Raw genomic sequence first — 21,027 nt, forward strand, 5'->3', positions numbered from 1 at the left:
TTTAATTTTTGTATCTTCTCGTGTTTGTTTATCTTTTTTTTTAATCATTATATTATACCCAATCTTTATTAGAGAATAGTACGAATTATATATCAATCAAGTATATATCTATAAATGAGGAACAAATAAAAATCGTAGTATACGAATTATCGTTTTCGTTTCATTCTTTTTCGTCTAATTCTAAGAATCCATTTTCGACGTGTAACGCGCCATTACTTACCTTGTGTAACTAGAATTAGTACGTGTATTCGTTAACGATGGATAGGATTGAAGTAGAATTCGAGCAATACCGGTGTGTTACAATTACAATATTTTATATATCTTTGATGACGGTTTGGTGGTAACAACAGGTAAATACTACATATTGTACATTGAGTAGGCGATAGTCGTATCTTATTGTTTAATTAGCGTATCGGTTACGCCGATGCCGATGGCGATGGCGACGTCCACCACGACGGCAACCCCAAACGACAGGGCGAAACGCGGCGAAAACAGCGATAACAATAGCAGCAGCAACAACAACAATCTCAATAACAATAACAATAACAGCAACGATGATTATGATCGTGATAGATTAAAGATAATCATTTTCATAATACAATAAATATACATACTAATCGATAAGTACAAAGTGAATGATCTTGGTAACGGATTTTACGATAAATCCGTGCCAGCTAGAAGAACGATAAATAGATATGTGTATAGCGAGAGGATAGTGATTCGCGAGAGCATCGTCGATTATTGCCATCGTCGTCGTGGACGCGGTCGTCATCGCCGTCCTCGTCGTGTTTTGTCGCCGTCGCCGTCGCCGTCATTGCCGTCGACGCCTCGTCAATCGTTTATCTATTTTATCCGCATTTATCACACTTAACGTAGATACAGCGACATCGTGTCTGAGGAATGTGTGTGAATGCAGAGTCAGCATTGCGACGATATTCTATTACAATATATGTATATATATATATTTATATATTTATAATATAATCCTCCCTGATCGGTGGGAACTTATCAAAAATAAAAAAAAGGAGAAAAGAGAGACCGGCAGTTTCGACTTAAACAGGGTGCCCCCTGTGTGAGAATGCTTCCGCCTCTAGGACGTGCGGATTTCGTTTGCGCCAAACAAAGCTCCTGGAGATAGTATCGTATATTATAAAATTCGGCGTTATGAGTTGCATCGTGCTTTAAGCTTCACTTTCACCATTCTGTAATCGCAAAACGATCACGAAAGGCGTTCGAAAATGATCGAACGAACGGATAAAGTTACCAAAAGCGAGCCGAGGAACGTCACACAGTTTCTCTTACGCGAGTTTACATTTTTCTGACTTTTGAACGAGAAAACAAGGAAATGCGTGTATATATATATACAATGTTTTGGCCGTGGCCAGAGCTGGAGGAAATAGTATTCTAAGTAAAAAATAGTAACTGTAAGATCGTTTGTACGTTGATAGTGTTTAACGGCGAATCGGGGGGCGGTTTCGCTTCTTCCTTTTTTTCTTTTTCTTTTTTCTTTTTTCTCTGTAACATCGCGGCAAGCGAAACATTCAACAGCGTTCGTTTCGCGTGAAACAGCTTCGCAAGCTCTCCACTATTTTCTATCGTAAATACTATTTTTTTCCGGCTCTGCGCGGGGGGATTCCTCGTCCTACGGGGATGTTTTCGTCCATTTTTCCTTTCTCGTCTCGTCCGAAGGACGAGATTCCCTGGCATACGTTTAAGTAAGTGTAATTAGCGCGTCTCTCACTCACGGTACTCGATATGATTGATTCGTTTTAACGACTCGCTATCTCGGGAACGAAGAGTCGTCTCTCGATGCTCCTCGAAGGAAAAGGAAAGGATGGCCGCGGGCAGAGCTGCGATAACGACGCCACTTCAACCCGCCAGACGATTCGAGGATACGTTTAAGTCAGGCGAAAGGCAACGTAGATCGCGCTTCGCGTTTATTAGTATTTATTAATTAATGCATTAGTTACGCTATAAGACTAGATTCTCGGCGGGGTATCTTACGTTGTCTGCAGCACCTTTTAACCCTTTGCAGTTATCTTTAAAGGTAAGGACATTCGTTCGCGACACGATGTACGAATTAAAAAAAAAAAAAAAAGAAAGACGAAGGAATGTTAGTAGAAATCGAAAGTTAATTAAATAAACGTTATTGACGATCGATTAGGAAATGTAGAGGCCTTAACGAGAATACGATTAATAAAATAATTCTCTTATTTAGTCGACGTAAGATCGCAAAGGGTTAACGTGCGTGGCCCACGTCGACGCGCCTCCACGCTTTTCAACGCCGACTCGAACGTCTTTTCTCTTTTTTTCATTGTGTTCATCGGCATTACATCACTATATCCCACGCTTGACATGCTAACACACAACTTACAGATACATACATACTTAGACACGTAGTCCTTAAATGCCTATATAAGATAGAGCGACCCTTCAGGGATCCGTTGGTTTATAGATCGGATTGCTGCGATTCCTGCGCGCCTTGGCTGTTCGCCTTAAGATTTAATCGTTTCGTTTAACTCGATGATCCTTTACATACAGGCTACCCACGTTAAGGAAAATTGTTTCCTACGTTGTTGTCAAGCTATCGAACTTTGACAGTGTTCTCCTATAAAAGACTCGGTAGTCTTCATATAGAATTTATTCGCGATACAAACGAATAATTGCACGTTCGTTATAAGAATATACATTCGTATAACAGGGGTTAGCTTAGTCAGATATTAACTAAGTTCATTTATTTCTTTTACGTACCAACGAATAGCTGACGAATTCCATCGTATTTTTAAAGGAAAATCATTTCACGAAAATTCTTCCTTTCTTAAGTATCCATTCCTATCGACCTTGATAAGAGTAAAAAATGATTAGTCTCGGACATGGGTTTGCCTGTTGGATGATCTTTGACGATCGCAGGGAAGAATGAGGCGTGCGATTGGATTCGCAAGTGGAAATCAAATCAGTGCGGAAGAACGAAGGCTATAAGGTGTGCGTGTACTTTGCATTTGCATATCTCTCTAATCCATTCATTCATATTCTCTCATACAGATTCATTCCATTCCAGTCTCTCTTTCTCTCTGGGTGTAAACGTGTATTTGTATATGTATAGACGAACATGGACGAGGGACGCGTCTCTACGATGTAACTAACGATGGCACAGATGCGATTACGCTCGCATTCACGCGGGGAAGCACGTGCCTTGACTCGCGACGCGTTTAAAACGAGCACTCGCGATCGGTGGCACGTACGAGGACAATTGCGGAATCCAATCGATGGGTTGAATGGTAATTAAAAGCGATACCGGAGCAGCGTCTCGGGCCGGTGCGAGCTCGTCTAGGAGATTAGCGTTTCCCATTTCGCAGCTCGCAAATCTTCTAATAATCTACACGGCTCGGCTTTCCTTAACTCGTTAAGCAGGTCATTTCTTGGCAATTAATTCTGTTTAACCGTGTTACGCGTGTTTGCATTTATATATAGCGATCTCGTTCTCGCTTCAACAACGCGGAAAGATTCGCAATATTTTCAGAAAAGTTTCAACGAGTGAAACAAGCGAAACACTGACAGCCATTGACGGTCGTAATTAATTAATTGCGCCGTTGGTTTTGCAACGCGGCTCCCCTTTCCGATTGTATCGCGTTAATTAAAGTATTTCTGTTTAGCAATCGAAAAAAAATGGAACTTATCAGCAAGAATGGACTCATCGTGTTTTTCCCCATGTAATCTTCGAATATAAATGTGACGTAACTTATTTTTAGCAGAAACGATACGACGCATTAAAAGGCAGAATATTTATAAATCGAAAGATCGTTACGTTCCAGAAAATTGAGTCTGCTCGAACTCTCCGGTTAACAAGTTAAGGAGGTTTCAGAATACGTTGTTTCATCGTTGGACGAAACTCTGATTTTTCCATGGTTTTTAGATAAGTCTATATATGCGTGCGCGTATGTGTATGTGTACGTGTGCGCGTGTGTGTATGTGTGGAAAATTACAGGTTAAAGTACGCATGGCAAATAGGTGATTCGCGTGAAGAGAGCGATTCGGTAAGGTCCGTACAAAACGAGGAGGATTAGAATAGACGGGAAACGCCGATAGGTAGAAAGGTGCACGCGGCCCGTGCTCGCGTTTTCGCTCGGCTCCGTCGAGCGATTAGATATGCGAGTTAGTTTGCTCTATGGAGTTTTTGCCATACAAATGTAACTTCGTAATCTGTTACAGTTCATAATTAACATGCGCTAGGTCGCGATATATATATATATATATATAATATATATATGTACACAGTCTTACAAAGCAAAATTTACAAACATTATGACGTACGGACGATCGAATAAATATTACGTTTCCCCCGATGTAGATTGGAAAAAGAGTAAATGGCCCTGTGCCCGACGATCGTTCATTCCGATATCGATCTCGGCCCACGACTGGAATTTACGGTCGGGAAGACTCGAGCGCCAGCGAATACTTGGAAATAAAACGGGTAAAATAGCAGAAAAACCTTGAGGGAAAAACATCAGGAGAAGCTTTATCTTTATCGTTAGGAACCGACGATAGATAGAGCACGGATGAACACAAAAGGTATGGAAAGACGACTAAAAAAGACGAGGCATTCGTGCGGTTTGAACGTCGCTATCGAAGCCGAGGATCGATTTCGAGACAAAAGAGTCGGTTTTTGTCCGGCCACTTTTTGGTGAATGCCCTGTCGCGTGGCAGGAACGAGGGAAAGAGGTTTGTTCGATTGGCGTGAGGGAAGGGCTTGAGCGAGAGATCGATAGTGCACGGAGGCGGAAGAGAGGATCGGCGGTCGATTGATCGTCGAGGAGAGAAAAGGAAAAGCTGGTCGAATCGAGCGCGCGATCTACCTACACCACCCCGGCCACCGGCGATCGCATCTTTAAAGCCTCTGCGTGTGTGTATATGTGTGTGTGTGTGTGTATACATATACGAATGTTCGTGTGCTCTCGCGCGTGTATCATTCCTTGCGTACACTGTATTACAAGCAGAAGTCGCGCGTATTGTACGATTCGCGATAATTCGCGTTGGAAATACGCGCGCCTCTTACAGCTTGCACCTGCTTCTCTCGCGTCTATCTTTTTCTCTCTTTGCCCATATGTATCTGTGTATGTATGTCTGTATAACGTGTCTCGTGTCCATGCGTTTGCGCGATACTCTTGATGTGCTGCTAGGAAGCTGACTAGATTATAGCCTAGAATACGAAACGTCCGGAGCGTCGTTCGAACGGCGCGAGCTCGACCCTTTTGGTTCTCCATTGCGAACGTGCTACGCGGCGAAAGAGGAAGCGGAGAACGCGGCCGAGCTCGTTATCCGGCTATGCCGTTTAGTCTCAACGAGGGTTCCGGGGTTTCGTATCGACCTTGACTACTCGGCCTTCTTCAAGGCCGAACGCCATCACCTAGGCGTTCGACTCTTTCAAGTTGTCGAAGTACTGCATGATCTGGTTGTAGTCCATGCCCAGGTTCAGATCGTCCAACGCCACCGATTCCTCTTGCTCGTGGGACGAAGACGCGGACGACGAAGAAGAGGACGAGGAAGAGGAAGCGGTAGAGGACGGCGACGAGTTAGGCGGTGACGAGGACGATGAGGCCACGGTCGGGCTGGACATGTTCATGGACGAGGCGATCGCGTTCGTCGAGAACGACGAGAACATTGGATTACCGACGATCGTCGCCCTCTTCACTTCTCTGGCTCTCGCGTCCTTCGAATGCCTGTTGTCATCGTGAGTCACTAGCTCCACAAACTCCTCTTCCTCCGCGTCGTTCTCTTTCGGACTACCTACTCTAGCTTTACCGTGTGGCTTGATATGGTGAATCTGCTTGCTGTGCCGCTGATTGTTCCCATGATGAGCGCCCGCGCTGCTACTCGAAGCTCTGTGACGATGTTTCCTAGGTGTTTCCGGTAGTCGTACGATCACCCCTGTGTTTCTGTGTGGTGGTACGGGAGGTTTGTAGTCCTCGTTGCCGTTGTTGTTGGTCGTTGCGCCGACGGGAACAGCTGCAGTCGTCGAAGCCATCGCCGAGGTTACGGGGATTCCGTGCGGTGGTAAGGGTGGTGGGACGTCATCGTTGCTACGTTAAGATAAACCAGTTACTTTATATTTCGAGCGACAGAAAGCATTTAGATTCTAATCCTTCTGCTCTCCTATAAAATAAAATAAAACAATTACTCGTTTCGTGCGGATGCCACGGTGGACGTAGCCATAGATGTCGAAGTAGCGATTGTAGTTCCTGATACCACCGTAGATGGTTTCGTTACGGACTTCGTCGCGAAACTGTTTCGTGGCAGTTTGTCCCTCTTGCAATAAGTCGTGGTATCTATCGGCCCTGATCCATTGCTACGCTGTCCCGCCGAAGGTAGCTCGATGTGGTTTGGATTGTCGAAACAAGTTGCCAATTCACTCGCTTCTCCCTCGTTTTCGCCAGCTAGTGGGTTACTAGTCACTCTTACCTGAAACACAAATTGTCGATTTAGTTCGATTCGCTTGTGAAGCTGAAAATTATTAGGGGCTTGAAGATCGTGGCCCGAATAACAGCACAGCGCACGAACGATATAACATCGTTATCTTGCTGTTACTGGCAGCGAGTGTGTTATAAATAGTTCACGAGTAGGCGTTCTATTCTGTCTCTTTATTCCCGACCCTACAGGTAATAAGAAGGATCCTTTCCAGGAAGTTTGGTTCTTCTTGTGAATCATCAAAAATATCCGCTCTTATTTATTGTGCCTGCCATATTACGATATTATTTTCATCGACTGTCTGTAAACTCTTGTTACTTTCATTGACTGTCTTACTTATAATCATTAAACTCGTCCAATTATTGGAAAAACGTTGCGAGCTTCGACTTTCCATGTATAACAGCATTTTTCATTTCACGTAGATATCAATTAAATCTACTGAAAAAATTGGAATTAAATATTTGTTTGTTTAATCAAAATATCCCCTTTAATTAAATGCCTGTGTAACGTATGAAATTCAGCCCTCAAACTCGACAGCTTTAGCTGGCAAATAGTATCGGCGTGTAAATAATTTAAGATCGTTGTCGCATCGATGCTATGCTATCGAATAAGCGATAGTTGCGAATACGTGCAAGTTGATTCGACGTCGTTCACGCGTTATGATATCGCACAGTGGACGACGACCTTCAGACTCGTCAAAATGTATAGCATTGATACCTGTTGCGGTCCGCAAGCGGCTCTCTCGAGAGTGGCTCTGCCCAGCCAGACCCAATCGTGCGCGTTCGTGGTAGACTCTCTGGGAGGTCTTCTTCCCGATGCCAGCTGGTTGGCGGCTGCTCTGGCCCTGGCTGCTCCTGACAGTACCGGAAGCGCTGACCCGGGTAGCGGAGAATCCGGTGGCTGCAGTTTGAACTTGTTCGCGTAGACCACGCAGGAGATGAGGAAGACGACGATGGCGAAACAGAAGGCTGCCAGAAGGACGTACATTCCGATCTCGAGTGGGCTCACACGGTTTACTCCGTGATGCCGTATCCCAACACCGCCCATTCCTCCTGAAGACATGCCATTAGCTATAGCCGTGCGGTGCTGCCGTGCCTGCACCAAAGGTTCGTGCTCGTGCTTGTGCTCGTGCTCGTGCCCGTTCTCGTCTTTCAGCGGTAGCCCTTTGCACAAAAAACAAAGAGACAGGAAGAGAGAGGAGAAGAGTGAGAAACGAGTACTGGAAGTAGAGAACGAGGCAGCTCCCGGCTAGCTGCGTATCCTCCCGCGCGACCAGCTGCCTGCAGAAAAGCGACATCGATGCTTTGCGTCATGCACGGACAAAGAGAGAGCGTGTCGAAGCTGACAGGTCGAAGAATTCTCGCATATTACTCGTACGCACGCTCACTGGACCCGTCAGTTCGCTAAGCGATACAGGATCGAGCGATGGAGAAGATTCGAAGCGATGGCGAAGTGACGAGCAACGGAGATTCAAACGAAGAAACGGAAGGTGATGGAAAGCGAAAGAAGCTGTTACGTTGTTCGTCCGATAAGTCCGAGCAGTTTATTCTTTTTGGCTATTTGGTCGTTACAATAGTTATCCCTGATCATTTATCTAGAAATCAAAATACTTATTATTCGCTGATCTTCTCCTCTCAGGTACTAGCTCTGATCTAAATTTCATAAGACTCGTCGTTTCGGTTGTTTTAATCACGCGACACGGACTTATTGGACAAACGACACGATTTACGCTAAGTTTCGAGATTGGCGGAGATAGAAATGGATGGAAGTTAGAGGACGTGAAGCGCTACCAAAATATACAGTGGCATTCATCGAAAAGAAAAGAAGTGCGAGAGCGTGCGACGAAGGAGAACTGGATCTATTTACCGATGAGAATGTCGTGCAAATCAGGTGCCATCTCTCCCCTGCTGGTCTTCCTTTCTCTGTGATGATGAGAGCCAACCGTTCCACCTCCGTCATTCTGTACGAACTCGGGTCGATTGGGAAGATCGCTCGAGGCAAAGTCCACCTCAACGTTGGCGGAAGCGCTGGCAAGGGCTGCCGCGGTCGCTCTTTGAGATCCTTTTCCAGACCTCCTGCCGGTTAGACGACAGGCGTCGGCCAATTGAAGACTGACTCGTAACAAATCGCCTCTCCCTTCGCCGACCGCAATCACTCGAGGATGATGAGAAGCGACCATCGGAGCGAATGCCACCACTTCCGGGTCTAGACTCTCCACTAACAAGTGGTAGTCGTTCACAGCGATTTCTCTCAACGGTGTTCTCGTACCGTCAGAAAATTCCACGTCTATATCCAGCAGTCCCTCCTATGTTCGATGCAGAAATGCGAAAGATTATAATCCGATTGCCGCGTAAAAATATCCGAAGCAAGCTTTGTTTTCAAATAAATGCAAGAAAATATTCAAATCATAAATGTTACTTCTAATATTTAGCGAACGAAATAGATCTGCGGTTTCGTTAATCGTATCAACGAAAAGATGTATCTGCATAGAAATCCCTAACGAGGAAAATAACGAATTTCCTTATTGAAATTCGATCGTTTCTTCCTCGCAGCTAGATCTCTTACTCGATAGATATTTTACGCTAACAAGAGAAACATGTACCTCACCTGATACTGAGCAGTCAGCTTCCTCGTCACCGACGTCTCCGCGACATATCCATTTTCTATAGCAGTGTCCGGACTAATAGTGAGTTGTAATCCAGACACCACTCTGACTGACAACCTGGTGACCGCCACACGGTCGTTAACCACTCGCACTTCCTTCGCGCCGATTACTTTGCTCGTAATCGGCGAAAGAACCTGCACCTCCGTTCTACCCACTCCACGACCTTGAACGATTCTCCCTTGTAACAGGTCAGCGATCCTGGGATCAGAAACTCGAAGCATTCCGTTCACCAGATCTGTCACTCGTAGCCAGGTACGACGATTCACGAAGTAAGAGACTCTTCCTGAATCGTGGTCGGTGGCCAGGAATCTCGCGTGTACTTCGATAGGACTCTGCTGGAATCGTAGTCTGCAATTGGTAGAAGATCCCCTATCTATAGAATTGATCGTATCCCATCCGTTATCGGTTCCTCGAAATCTTTCCTCCTGCTCGTCTTCTTCCAAAATCACATCCGCGTCTTCGATGTCCATCGAAGTGTCCTCCAACTCCGCGGCGCTCCTCTTTTTGGTTTTCGTGCTGGATTCGTTGGAACGTGAATTGGTGGAGTTCAGACTACGCTTGCTTTTCGCCCCTACAGCGTGTTCTTCGGGAACTTTCCAGCCTTTAATCTGACTTAATCTGGTGTCCGCCACGGTCATCTCCAAAGGGAATTCCGGCATCCAAACTGTGAATTTAGCCAGCCCTGTGTAAGTACCGTACTTAACGAGAACTGACGCGTTGCTGGAGCCACGTATCTCCGTGCCGTCCACGTACACGCTGCTACAAGAAGATGATACCTGTAACACAACACGTAACACCTTGTCAGAAACGATTCTTCTCGTAAAGCTGGAAACGGAAAGTCGCGTACCTTAAGCACACTCTCGTCCTCCGAGTGACAGGAGGATTGCAGCGTAACGTCGGCGACGGTTCCGGCCTGGCTTACGATGAAGACCTTCATCCCCTGGGACACTTGGCGACCCGTCAACACCGCGGTGTTCATCACCTCCCAGTTCTACGACGAAAATGAACTCGATTAAAGCGTCGCCTTTGCCTCTATGACTCCTCGGGGATCTTGTTAAAGCGTTCTCCAACTGCATTTAGGAAAGTCGCTCGGTCGTATTAGCGAACGGCGATCGTCCCTTGTTCGTTGGAAGCTTTTGTTTGCTCCCGAGCGGGGCTGTCAGAAAAGTTTCGCGGATGGTCGCGGTCTGCAGTCGAGGGAAAAGCTTTTAAAGGGTCTCCTCGATGGCCTAGACGAGTCCGTCAGCGTTGCTCCACCATTTCATATGTATACACGCGCCTGTATCACAGGTATACACGCACACGCGCACGCACACGTACACAGAGGTGTAGTCGTATCGTTATGGAAGTTATTCTACGTGTTGGCTGTACATCATATTCCTTGGCGGTGTGTGTACTTTAGAACGGCCATTCAGTGGGAAAGGGGACGGCAGGACGAGAGACGAGAGCAGCCTGGTGCACGAGAAGCCATTTCCAAGTTGGCTTCCGTACAGTCTGCCCTTTGGAAGGAACATCAAACGACTCGGATATTGCAGCGAGGGAATTTAAATCTCTGACCCCGAGCGGCTCTCTATCCGTCCACCTACACCCGCTTGTCTTCGGTTCTACGTGTGCGTTCATGCCACCTACATACATATATATATGTGTATATATATATATATATATATATATATATGTATATATATCTTTGAACCCGCGCCCCTGGTTGGCATCGATAAGCTCGATCTTAGGCGAGCGCAAAAAACCTGCCATTGAGTGCATTCCGAATAGCACAGGCTCATCGGACTTTCTCTTCTAAAGTGTTCCCTCCGGTCATCGATATTCTTTCGATTCACGCGACTTCGAATCGAGACTTGGAAGCGTATGGGCGCTTTTCCTGCTTGCACGAATCCTCCATTTAACGTAGGAGAATTTTCTCGCTGGAAAATTCGTCCGGATAACACCCACGGGATTTATTTTCGTCCTTCGCATCGGCGAGTTTGCTACGGTCGTTCGAGATAGGGTGAGAGTGCCAGTTACGGTATTTTAGCGATCGTCTCGATAACAAAAGCATTTGGGCGATCGAATTCCAGCAGAGCCGCCCCTTTTGTTCCAGCCAAAATCTCATTGAACCGTCGTCAGGGAAGCTGCTTTTAGAAATCCGTGACCGCACGTGGAAGCAGGAACTGCGTTTAAAACAAACATCGAGCGCAACGCAGCTATCCGGTCACGGAGAGCCAAAGTTCCAAGGAACTCCGCCAACTCTGCGTAACCTCTTCTCTACCAAGTCGAGTAGTTAGTCGGCTTCGAACTACCGAACTTTATCAGGAATCTCTGATCTACTTAGCTTCGTTCTGCTGTTCGGCCGTGTACAAGATTTAGTTATGCATTATCAAGGTACTGCACCGCGTCAAAGGGCACGAGTCGTCCGAAGCGAGCTACTATTCCTGGATAACCAGGCTGCATTTCTTATCCTCGTGGCCTAAATATTTATACGCCCGGCCCGGCTGCCGTACCGTCGTCGGCCTTCCGCCAAAATATTTTCTTTTCGTTGATTAAACGAGCGTGGAGATTCGCGTTTGGCCAGCTACGCGAAAAGCAGCCGCGGCATAGATGCTGCATAGAGTTAAGCCGGACCGGCAGAGCTTTGCCGAGTGCGAACAGACGACGAGGGTGTCTCTTTTAATTAAAAACTTCCCCTCCTTCCGCCTGGCGGAGGCAACGAGCAATTAGAGTACGGATAATCAAGAAGCTTCCGACAACTTGCCCCTTCTGCCAGCCTTTCAAAGGAATATGTAAGCGAATTAACGAACTAATTAATCAATTAGGCAGCTCGTGCACGAATCTCCTGCTGATTGTCGTGTACACAGCGCACATCCATCCCCCGCCTTCTAACCCCCTTTTAGAAACTGACCGATTTCACGTCGTTTAATTCGCGAGTTGCGGATCGATGCCGAAACGCGGCGAAGTTAAAGCAACTAACACCGAAATCAATTAACCTCGGTACGCCAAGCTTCCAAAATCTCGGTCGAAGAACCGAGAATAAATCGAATAAATTTCTCCGAATGACGTATCACCAGGAGGCCGATGATAAAAACCAGTCGGGGACACGGACGTGCCCTGTTTTATCTCGAGGAAAAACTACATCGCTAAACCTTTTGGCCGGAGAGCTGCGAGTTAATGGCGGTGTCTTTTTGCCAAGAGGAAATCTACCCGCGTGCCATTATTAGTTTATCAACGACATAGTCTCAGACTATATCACGACAATACCCAGATACTAACTTCGAGACGTTCTCTCGGCGCAAGAAACTAAATTTCGCGACTGTCGTTTCGTTCTCTTTGTCACCCGGCGAAATACGTGCTGTGTTAGAAAAGTAACGAGACTGATGTCATTTCTTGCGACTTATTGTTCGCAACGGCATCGAAACCTTACTTCGCCGCCGGAGTCGCACATTTATACCGTTGCTTTTATATCAGCTACAATTCCGTAGCTACAGCACGTATGCTTTTACGATGATTTGTGTAAACGCGTGCATTAGGTAGAGAAAATGGAACAACCACGTGTTAAACATCGTTGTGCTCCAAAATTCTGTGCCGAAACGAATAAAAAAAATGACGAATAGGTACATGGGGAAAAAAAGGTAAAAATATAGAATAACGTTTTTCATTTTCTACGGAACAGAGTTTCAACACGTTCGGTTAACATTGCTCGATAAATTATCAAATTCCATTTTCTCGCAAATTATCTTATTCCAGATTTCTGATTTACTTTTTCACGACAGATCGCTCTCTTCTCCATTCTACTATAATTACTAGAAGATTACGCTACATAAGTAAAGTACATTATTATTTCTTGCAAAGTTCTGTAACCGAAGTCGTATTTTCCACCCTCTAACGCCTTCCGTTTTTACAAAAAAAAAAAAAAAAGAAAAAGAACGGATCAGGAGGACATATGCCACGTACAGGTCCGTATCGATCGGCACTTTTGCCGGCGGTTATCGGCCAACTTAGCGGATTCTTTTTCAAGAGATCTCGAGAATGGCGGCGGATACGTCGAAGGACAGAAAACGAGGGTTGGCTGGTCTAAAAATCGTGCCGGTTCGACGAGTACCGATATTGGTTCGCGTAGGAGACTAGTACTCGCCCCATTCTCCTCCCTCTTTTTTCTCTCTCTCCATCTGGTTGATTCTTTTATTTCTTAACCGGTGCGAATTCGTGGAATTCCATCGTAGTTTCCGCTGTGGAATTCCGGGTGCACGTTCCAGGCACAGTTGGCGGGAATGAAAATCGTCGGGCACGTATTCGATGGTGTCCCCCGACAGGAATTGCACCAGGAAGCTCTCTTTATCGCCACCGTTTCTCCAACCTCTGACCGCGCGTATCGGATCGCAAACACAAACACCCAACGTTCTTGTGACCAATCGAATTTTACGAACAACAAAGCGGCAACGAGGTTCGTCGTCGAGATTTTGTTAGAGAATACACGCGACGCTGAATAATCTTCGTGGCGTAGCTAACCAGGCTTCAGGGATATGCACGCACCATTGCGGTGATTCAGGATTCCCCGGCTTACAGTCTCATCCCCCTCGAGGAAGACAAGGTTTTTATCTCGACGAGCTTAAGCAGCTAATATAAGGTTACCGTGGATGGAAACGATATAGAGTGGCCGTAAAATCAGGGGAAAATTAAAATTTATACTTCCGAGTGGCGAAACGTGTTATTTGAGAGATTATCGGACAGCCATAGTGACTGAGTACCATTCGAGACTGTTGTGCCAAGTTGAAACTGTCCTTGTACTACTTTCCAAAAGAATACAGTGGCCTGAGAAACACAAGCGTAAAAATCTGTAGAAACATCTTGAAATTTCGATGAATTTTATTCCTTGAATTCGAATTTAGGTGATCTGACGCGATAACGATTCGCCGATTAACTAGGTCCAAGCGTATTAAAATTCGTATTCGTGTAATTAGAAAAGAAAATGAAACGTAGAGCTTGGCGAAAAGGCACCTGATTGAAAAATAAAGGTACGCGTGCATACATTCTGTAGCTATTGCATGTTCGTAGAGAAACTTACGATTGCAAGTACGAGTACGTTGATGGAAATGTCTTCTTAGATCTTTAATTTAGAACGACGTTGTATCGTTCCTACCTAGCATAGAACAGAGAATACGTAGAAACGTATCTCGGTCAAAGTCGAGTAATCTTCATTATCTCGACGTTATCGTAAAGAAAACGCTAGAAAGGCAAACTTTGCGCACGTGAGAGAGCTCACCTTGGATATAGGCAGCACGGCCTGAATGTCGTCTTTCTGTATTTCGAGGCGAACCTGTAGCTTTCGCCTCTCCGCGTGATGATGATGATGGTGTTGCATTTGTCTCTGCTGTAGTCGTTGTTGATCCATCCCATTTAGCTGAGAGCCGTTGTCGAAAGCGTAGCGTACGCTCCACACGATTCGACCACCGTCCCAATTCCCTTCCACCCCCTCCTCGCTCGCCTCCAGAAGCATCGTCAGGATCTCCTCTGCCGATCTGCAAATGACAAAGATGCGTTCCCAGTGACAGGATCCCGATTGTTTCCCGACAGTAATTCTAGCCGCCCGATGCCAGTCAGATTCATCGCCAGCCGTTTATATCCGAAACGCCCCAATTCCTCGCGTAACGCCAACGTCCACGGAGTGTCGAGCGTATTTGGAGAAGGGCTGAACTATTTACAGAACCGATTTCTTTGACGCAGCCATGGCAGATAGAGTTTTTCATGAAAGTGCCGCGAGCCGGGATACCGATCTACTTCCCTTTGAAGTTCGTCTGTCGGTCAATGATTTTGTTTAGTCACCTTGGCGATTCCCTTGATATTCTAGAATTTTATTTTTAGACTCGTCTATCGCATCTGGGATATTACACGATGGTGTTTTTTTTTGAACGTTGCTCACTAATCTACCCCTTTGCATTCGGAAACTTCCGGCTGATCGTCTACACACGTTTCTTACAAAATAACGAAAACCAAAATTATATTCACTCGCTTACTTCCGAATGCGACATCATCATTATCGCTACTGTACTGTTTCTCTCCGCATCGATTACTTGCTTTCTCGTAACATAGTTTTTGCAATATCCGCATAAACGTTTAAATCTAACTCACCGCCGCTTATATCGCAACTCTCGCTTGTTTTCATTTTTCCACTGTTTTACAAACTGAATAAACGAGAGAGGAAAATTGCATCCGATACGTGTGGTTCGATTGTCGAATACGGTCTCAGCTTCGCAAGTATTCTTCTTAGAATGCTACAATAATCAGCTCGTGTATGTTTCCGCGATAGCGAAGTATCGTTACATCATAGAAATTACGTTACATCACGAAACAGAAACAATTTCTGGGAAGAGAAACGCTCTATATCGTCGCCGTGTCACAGCACCGACATCACTGCGAAGACTTTCGTACTACCAGCTAACATACTCTTACGTATACCTGAGTATACATTTCATTTCTATATTTGTTTTTTTCGTGCAACGTGAAACGAAACTTTGGAGGGAAGGTATATTTCATAAAAATGTTTGGCTCGTGTAATTTCCTGCTACATAATCGTCAGTAATCTCGTCGTGTTCCCTCAGAGGAGAAATCCGAGTTGTTTGCCAGATTTACGATGTCCCCTCGCGAGGCATATTGCAGCGCAAAGGTTTAGGGAACCATCAAACACGATGATATTTTATATAAATTGATATTTTCCACTGCTGTTATCCATCTTCTAGATACTTCAATATAAATCTGTCATTTTTTTCATCGCGCCTGCCTCGCCGTATCACACACAAAACGTATGATACGATAATAATTTAATTTGTAATAATAAATATAAAAGACAAGTAAAAACTAAATAGACTAAAATTTGTTGGAATCGCAACGACCAAGTAAAATTTGTTAGAATTCTCGATAGATAAATTTTCCAGTTAGTTGTCCTGATACTTATGGCCGGCGGGGTGTGCGATAGACTCAACGTAGCGGCAAACTCAAACACCCGTGAGGTAACTAACGAATAAGACTTGCCAAAACTAGACAGAAGAAGAACCAAGCGTAAAACGTGGAAGTTCATCCACAGTGAAACAGTCCTGACTAGAGAAGCGGACGTGGGTAAGTTGTTACGTTAAAGCGTCCTCGTAGCCGGTATTTCTCAAGCTCCGTGGAACTAACGAGGATTTCGCCGAACAATCAGCGAGACGAGTAACTCGCGTCGAGGGTATTTCTAGTTACAAGTCGTTGGTGTTACGTAACGCGAGGCGCAACACGGTTGTGTTACAAAGTCGGCGGCGTTTCACGATTCCGTCGAACACGCGTTAACGACCCATCCGTCTGCGTTTGACCGTGAACAAGGATCACCATGGAACAGACGGTTATTACCGAAGGATTTACGACTCGGAACAAGCGTGCTTCCCATCAGTTTTCACAAATTGAAGAGAAGAACGGTCTATCTTGAGATGCCTCGAAGTTTACGGGCTACGAAATCACAAAGAGATTTGTCTTGATGAGAATTCCAATACTCGAGAGCGCAAAATAATATTCTACGCTCGATGCAAGCTACACTGGTTCACGAACATATTTGAAAAACCATAGAGAACGTTTATGCCCATATTGTACGCGTTATGTGAAACATTTTGAAATTTCATTAGCGTGTGCAACGAGACACGACCGTCACGATTATGTTGGTAAAATATGGAACGAATCTGAAAATGTATATGGAAATTGCCAGATATTTATTATAAACATATGTTTGGCGAGAAATTAGTATACTGTGCATTTAAACGTATAACAAATGTTAAATATAGTGCCACTGAATATCATGGTTTATTAATATAGTGGATAATTTAATGTTTGAATGTTTTCGTAATCTCTGTGAAATATACAGGGTGGTTGGTAATTGGTGGTACAAGCGGAAAGGGGTGATTCTATGCGAAAAAATAAGTCGAAAATATAGAATAACAATTTTTTTTTTAATTTTTCCATCGACACAACGATCTACAGTGAGATCCACTATAACGAGACGTGATAAAGTGCACGCGTACCGAGCGAAAATTCAAAGTCGATTTCCTCGAAAACAAAGCCTCGAACGAAAAATTTTTATTCTATATTTTCGACTTCTTTTTTCGCGCAGAATCACCCCCTTTCCGCTTGTACCACCAGTTACCAACCACCCTGTATATTCGCGCTAAATGTAAATATCTTCAAACTTTACCCACGTGGGTGTTGGCTAATGATAAATTTTAGATTCCACTATATCGTTCCATCTTTTGTACATTATTCGCCTATCTATTTCAATTATCGTCCTAAGGAATAGTATAGTTTCTGATCCTTTTCATTCACTTTCCTCGTTTATGAGAAAAATCTTGGCGTCTTCTACTCCGTCGTTTTGTTTCGATTCGAGAGCAATTCCGGATGGCATGGCGCGATAGAGACAAGCAAAAACAAACGGAGCGAAAGATTAGGAGATTTATCGGTGTCTCGTAGAAGAAAGAATGGGATTTAGAACGGTGGAAGGCGAAAACAACGCGAACACGATTGGATTTGAAAATGAAACGCAATGTAAGAAAATTAGCAGAAAAGCTGATGCACGAAAGAAGAGTGGAGATGGAGTTTGATTCCTGGTAACGATAGCAAGGTTTCTATATACGTTTTATCGAGAGCATAGGTCTCGATGTTGCGTGTTTAGCGTTTTCACGACCGATGATCCAATATCATAGTACTAAACTGTTGATTCCAATGAAGCCGCGAATACGTAGAAGCAGTACAGGGGCAAAGGGGAGGAAATTAAATCGGAGCATCGCAGGGTTAGATGCGATAACATCATCTAATATACAGTGATACTCACTACTTTTACTTTTTGCCCAAACTACGCCGAAACGAACGCTTCGCGCCTCTATTCTCGACCGCGATAAAATCTTTCTCCGACTCTCGCCAAACACGGTCTCACCTCGTTCTCTTGCCTTTTCACCGTTCCTTTATGGTGTCATTTGCATATTTCCAAACCCTATTACCTTTCGAGATTAACCTGCTCGAACAGATGCTGGTAGGTTCGTTTCGCGCTACGGAGAAATAGTTTGAAACGCGAGGAGCAAAGATGATTCTTCCATCGATACGTATCGATGCGTTAGCTTTTTCAACAGCTTCTAACAGGTATCTCTATAATTTCGTGCACTGGAGAAAGTGTTCGGATACGAAAGCAAACGCGTCTACGCTGCCACATCCATACATTTGATTTTACATATTTTGTAGAGAAAATTATCTCCTAGAACGGCTGCTATATTTTTAGTCTCGCGCGTGCGAACAATTTTTCGTGCGGAATGCGAAGATGTTGGACGTTTGTTCGACGAGCAAAGATAGCTTCCGCACGATGTCGATACGTGAGTTTTTTTTTATAGTTCATATTTGTTTAATTCATACACGGAATAAGGTTCCATGTACAAGAGGTTAACGCAACACGTATAAAAATATCGAAGCGTATAAAAAGATACGTTACGTAAGTTTACAAGAAGCTTGTTACTCGAAATAACGCGAACGTGTGTACGTGCAGAAATGAGAAAAACAAAGGCGAACGACTGTCTGGAGAAGCGATCAAATTTACTACGACTTGGAATTACGTTTGCGAGAAATATTGGGTCGCAGCTGTATCGCGATACTGAAATAATCCAATAACGGATTAATCTCGGCTGGTCCAGTGATCTATCAGCTTCCCATGAGTACCACTGCTCTTCCGATACGTCGCTTCTTCTTTCTATCTCGAGCTTATCAGGCGTCCGTTAGTGCCGCTATATAAGACCGCGAGCAGACGAGCCGCCAAGTTCGATATCGCGGATTCAGCCGGTGAATTATCTTCGCGAGTACGACATGCGTTCCAGTGCATTAATAATCGTCGCTCTGTCCGCTGTGGTGGCCTCGATGATCTACATCGAAGCGTATCCACTGGCCGAACAGAGCCCGCTTGGGCCAGAGGGAAATACAGCCACCGTGAAGCCATCTACGGACTCGTCCAGCCAAGAATCCAGCAGCAGCAGCGACGAAGAGAAAACCAGGAACGTGAACGGAAAGGCCAAGAGAGAAGCGATCGACGTAGCTGAGATGTTGATCGAGGGAGAAAAAGAAGTTTCTGTAAGGCTGGAACGATCGACCAAGAAGAAAAACGTCGACGATAGTAGCAGCAGCAGTAGCAGCAGCAGCAGCGACGAGGAGAAAACCAGGAACGTGAACGGAAAGGCCAAGAGAGAAGCGATCGACGTAGCTGAGATGTTGATCGAGGGAGAAAAAGAAGTTTCTGTAAGGCTGGAACGATCGACCAAGAAGAAAAACGACGACGACGACGATAGTAGCAGCAGCAGTAGCAGCAGCAGTAGCAGCAGCAGCAGCTCTTCCAGCGACAGCGAAGACGATAAGAAGAAGTCGAAAAAGAAATACGGCTGCGACGACAGCGACGATAGCGACGACGATGATTGCAAGAAGAAGAAAAAGTCGAGGAGGAAGAACTGCGACGACAGTGACGATAGCGACGATAGTGACGACGATGATTGCAAGAAGAAGAAAAAATTGAGGAGGAAGAACTGCGACAACGGTGACGACAGCGACGATAGTGACGACGATGATTGCAAGAGGAACAAGAAATCGAAGAAGAAGGACGACGACAGTGACGACAGCGACGACAGCGACGATAGTGACGACGATGATTGCAAGAGGAACAAGAAATCGAAGAAGAAGGACGACGACAGCGACGATAACGGCGACAACGACGGTGACGATAGCGGGTGCACCAGGAGGAAATACAAGAGGGAAGTTGATGGACAGGACAATGATACGGTGAGCAAATCCTCTTCCGAGGAGAAGAACAAACCGTAGTCTTTACAGCTTGCTGAACCTCTCTAAGAATCCATGTAGAGGTTCCTTCAACGTAGAAGCCGATTTTCGCACATCCTTGGAGACACGGAGAAAAGGAGGAAGAATCGGAGAAGAGACACGTAGACAGCGAATGTCATTACGTTTACGAGGAAAAGGAACGTCGTAGATCGCGATATTCCGTTTATTGCATATTGTTCAGCAGATTTTACGACGTAACAATTGTTTAGATAGGCATATGTAGATAAAGTTCGTCGTATTATCGTTCTTAATATCGTTCGTAAATGTTTTATTAATGTGGGCGTCATTTTGATTCGCACATCGATACGCGCTTGTACATTTCTACGGTATTTCTCTTCTTGGAATATTCCCGCAATAAAACGAAAGTACACGTGTCTCTCGATTAATTTTCATTTCTCACCTAGTCCTTACAGCGGTTTACGAAGGTATTCGATCGCTTCCTGTAGAAAACTTTTACGTTCGGATATACTTTGCCCAGTCATCGTAGATCGCTCGTCCCATCTTCGTGATAGAATACAGCGCGAATGAAGATGACGAAAAGCAAAAATAGCGACGTACTTACGCGCTTGGTAATCGCGAAGCATTCTCCTTTCGCCTGGCAGTGAACGTAGCGATCGTGTTCTTCGCGTTGATCTTGCTGTCGACGATCCAGTCGGGATTACTGGACGAGGCGTCCAAGATTTTCACGCCAGATTTCACCCTGGCCCTGTAACATTCATCGAAATCTCTATCAACGGCGATATTAAACGATATTAAACGCCGAATAATTTCGTTTATTTTGCGCCGTCTGTTCGAGAATCAAAGAGAATACGTTATTCAGAAAGCAGGAAGAAATCCGATTGGTCGGAGCGAAATTCCACCGAAATTCGCGACGTGGCCAAACAGTCGCTTGAAAATGCCATGTAAACGGAAAAACGACAGAGTAAACGAGAGCGTTTTCCGGTCGTTCTATCGAAACCGCGAGGAAAAAGGAGAGAAGAGGCAATTAAAAAATCAGCATCGAGGCTGTAGGGAGGCGGGAGAGAAGGAAAAAT

At 45.0% G+C, this 21,027-nt stretch overlaps 1 protein-coding gene across 3 annotated transcripts in view; it reads right to left on the minus strand.

Moving 5' to 3' along the window:
• Nucleotides 1-297: 297 nt before the first annotated feature.
• Nucleotides 298-21,027, minus strand: part of dtn (transmembrane protein 132C dtn) — an 80,743-nt gene continuing 60,013 nt past the window's right edge. For 2 of the 3 annotated variants that reach the window (XM_076622829.1, XM_033330046.2), the window contains 8 exons: nt 20,556-20,699; nt 14,379-14,634; nt 9,975-10,118; nt 9,070-9,903; nt 8,329-8,767; nt 7,180-7,625; nt 6,176-6,456; nt 298-6,077 (listed from right to left, as the gene is read on the minus strand). In XM_076622829.1, the coding sequence (XP_076478944.1) occupies nt 5,405-6,077; nt 6,176-6,456; nt 7,180-7,625; nt 8,329-8,767; nt 9,070-9,903; nt 9,975-10,118; nt 14,379-14,634; nt 20,556-20,699 (3,217 nt within the window). In that variant the 3' untranslated portion in view covers nt 298-5,404. The remainder of the gene's footprint in view (nt 6,078-6,175; nt 6,457-7,179; nt 7,626-8,328; nt 8,768-9,069; nt 9,904-9,974; nt 10,119-14,378; nt 14,635-20,555; nt 20,700-21,027) is intronic. The other variant, XM_076622830.1, reaches the window with a different exon arrangement.

The sequence above is a fragment of the Bombus vancouverensis genome, chromosome 11 (assembly GCF_051014615.1).
Source record: "Bombus vancouverensis nearcticus chromosome 11, iyBomVanc1_principal, whole genome shotgun sequence".
NCBI lineage: Eukaryota > Metazoa > Arthropoda > Insecta > Hymenoptera > Apidae > Bombus > Bombus vancouverensis.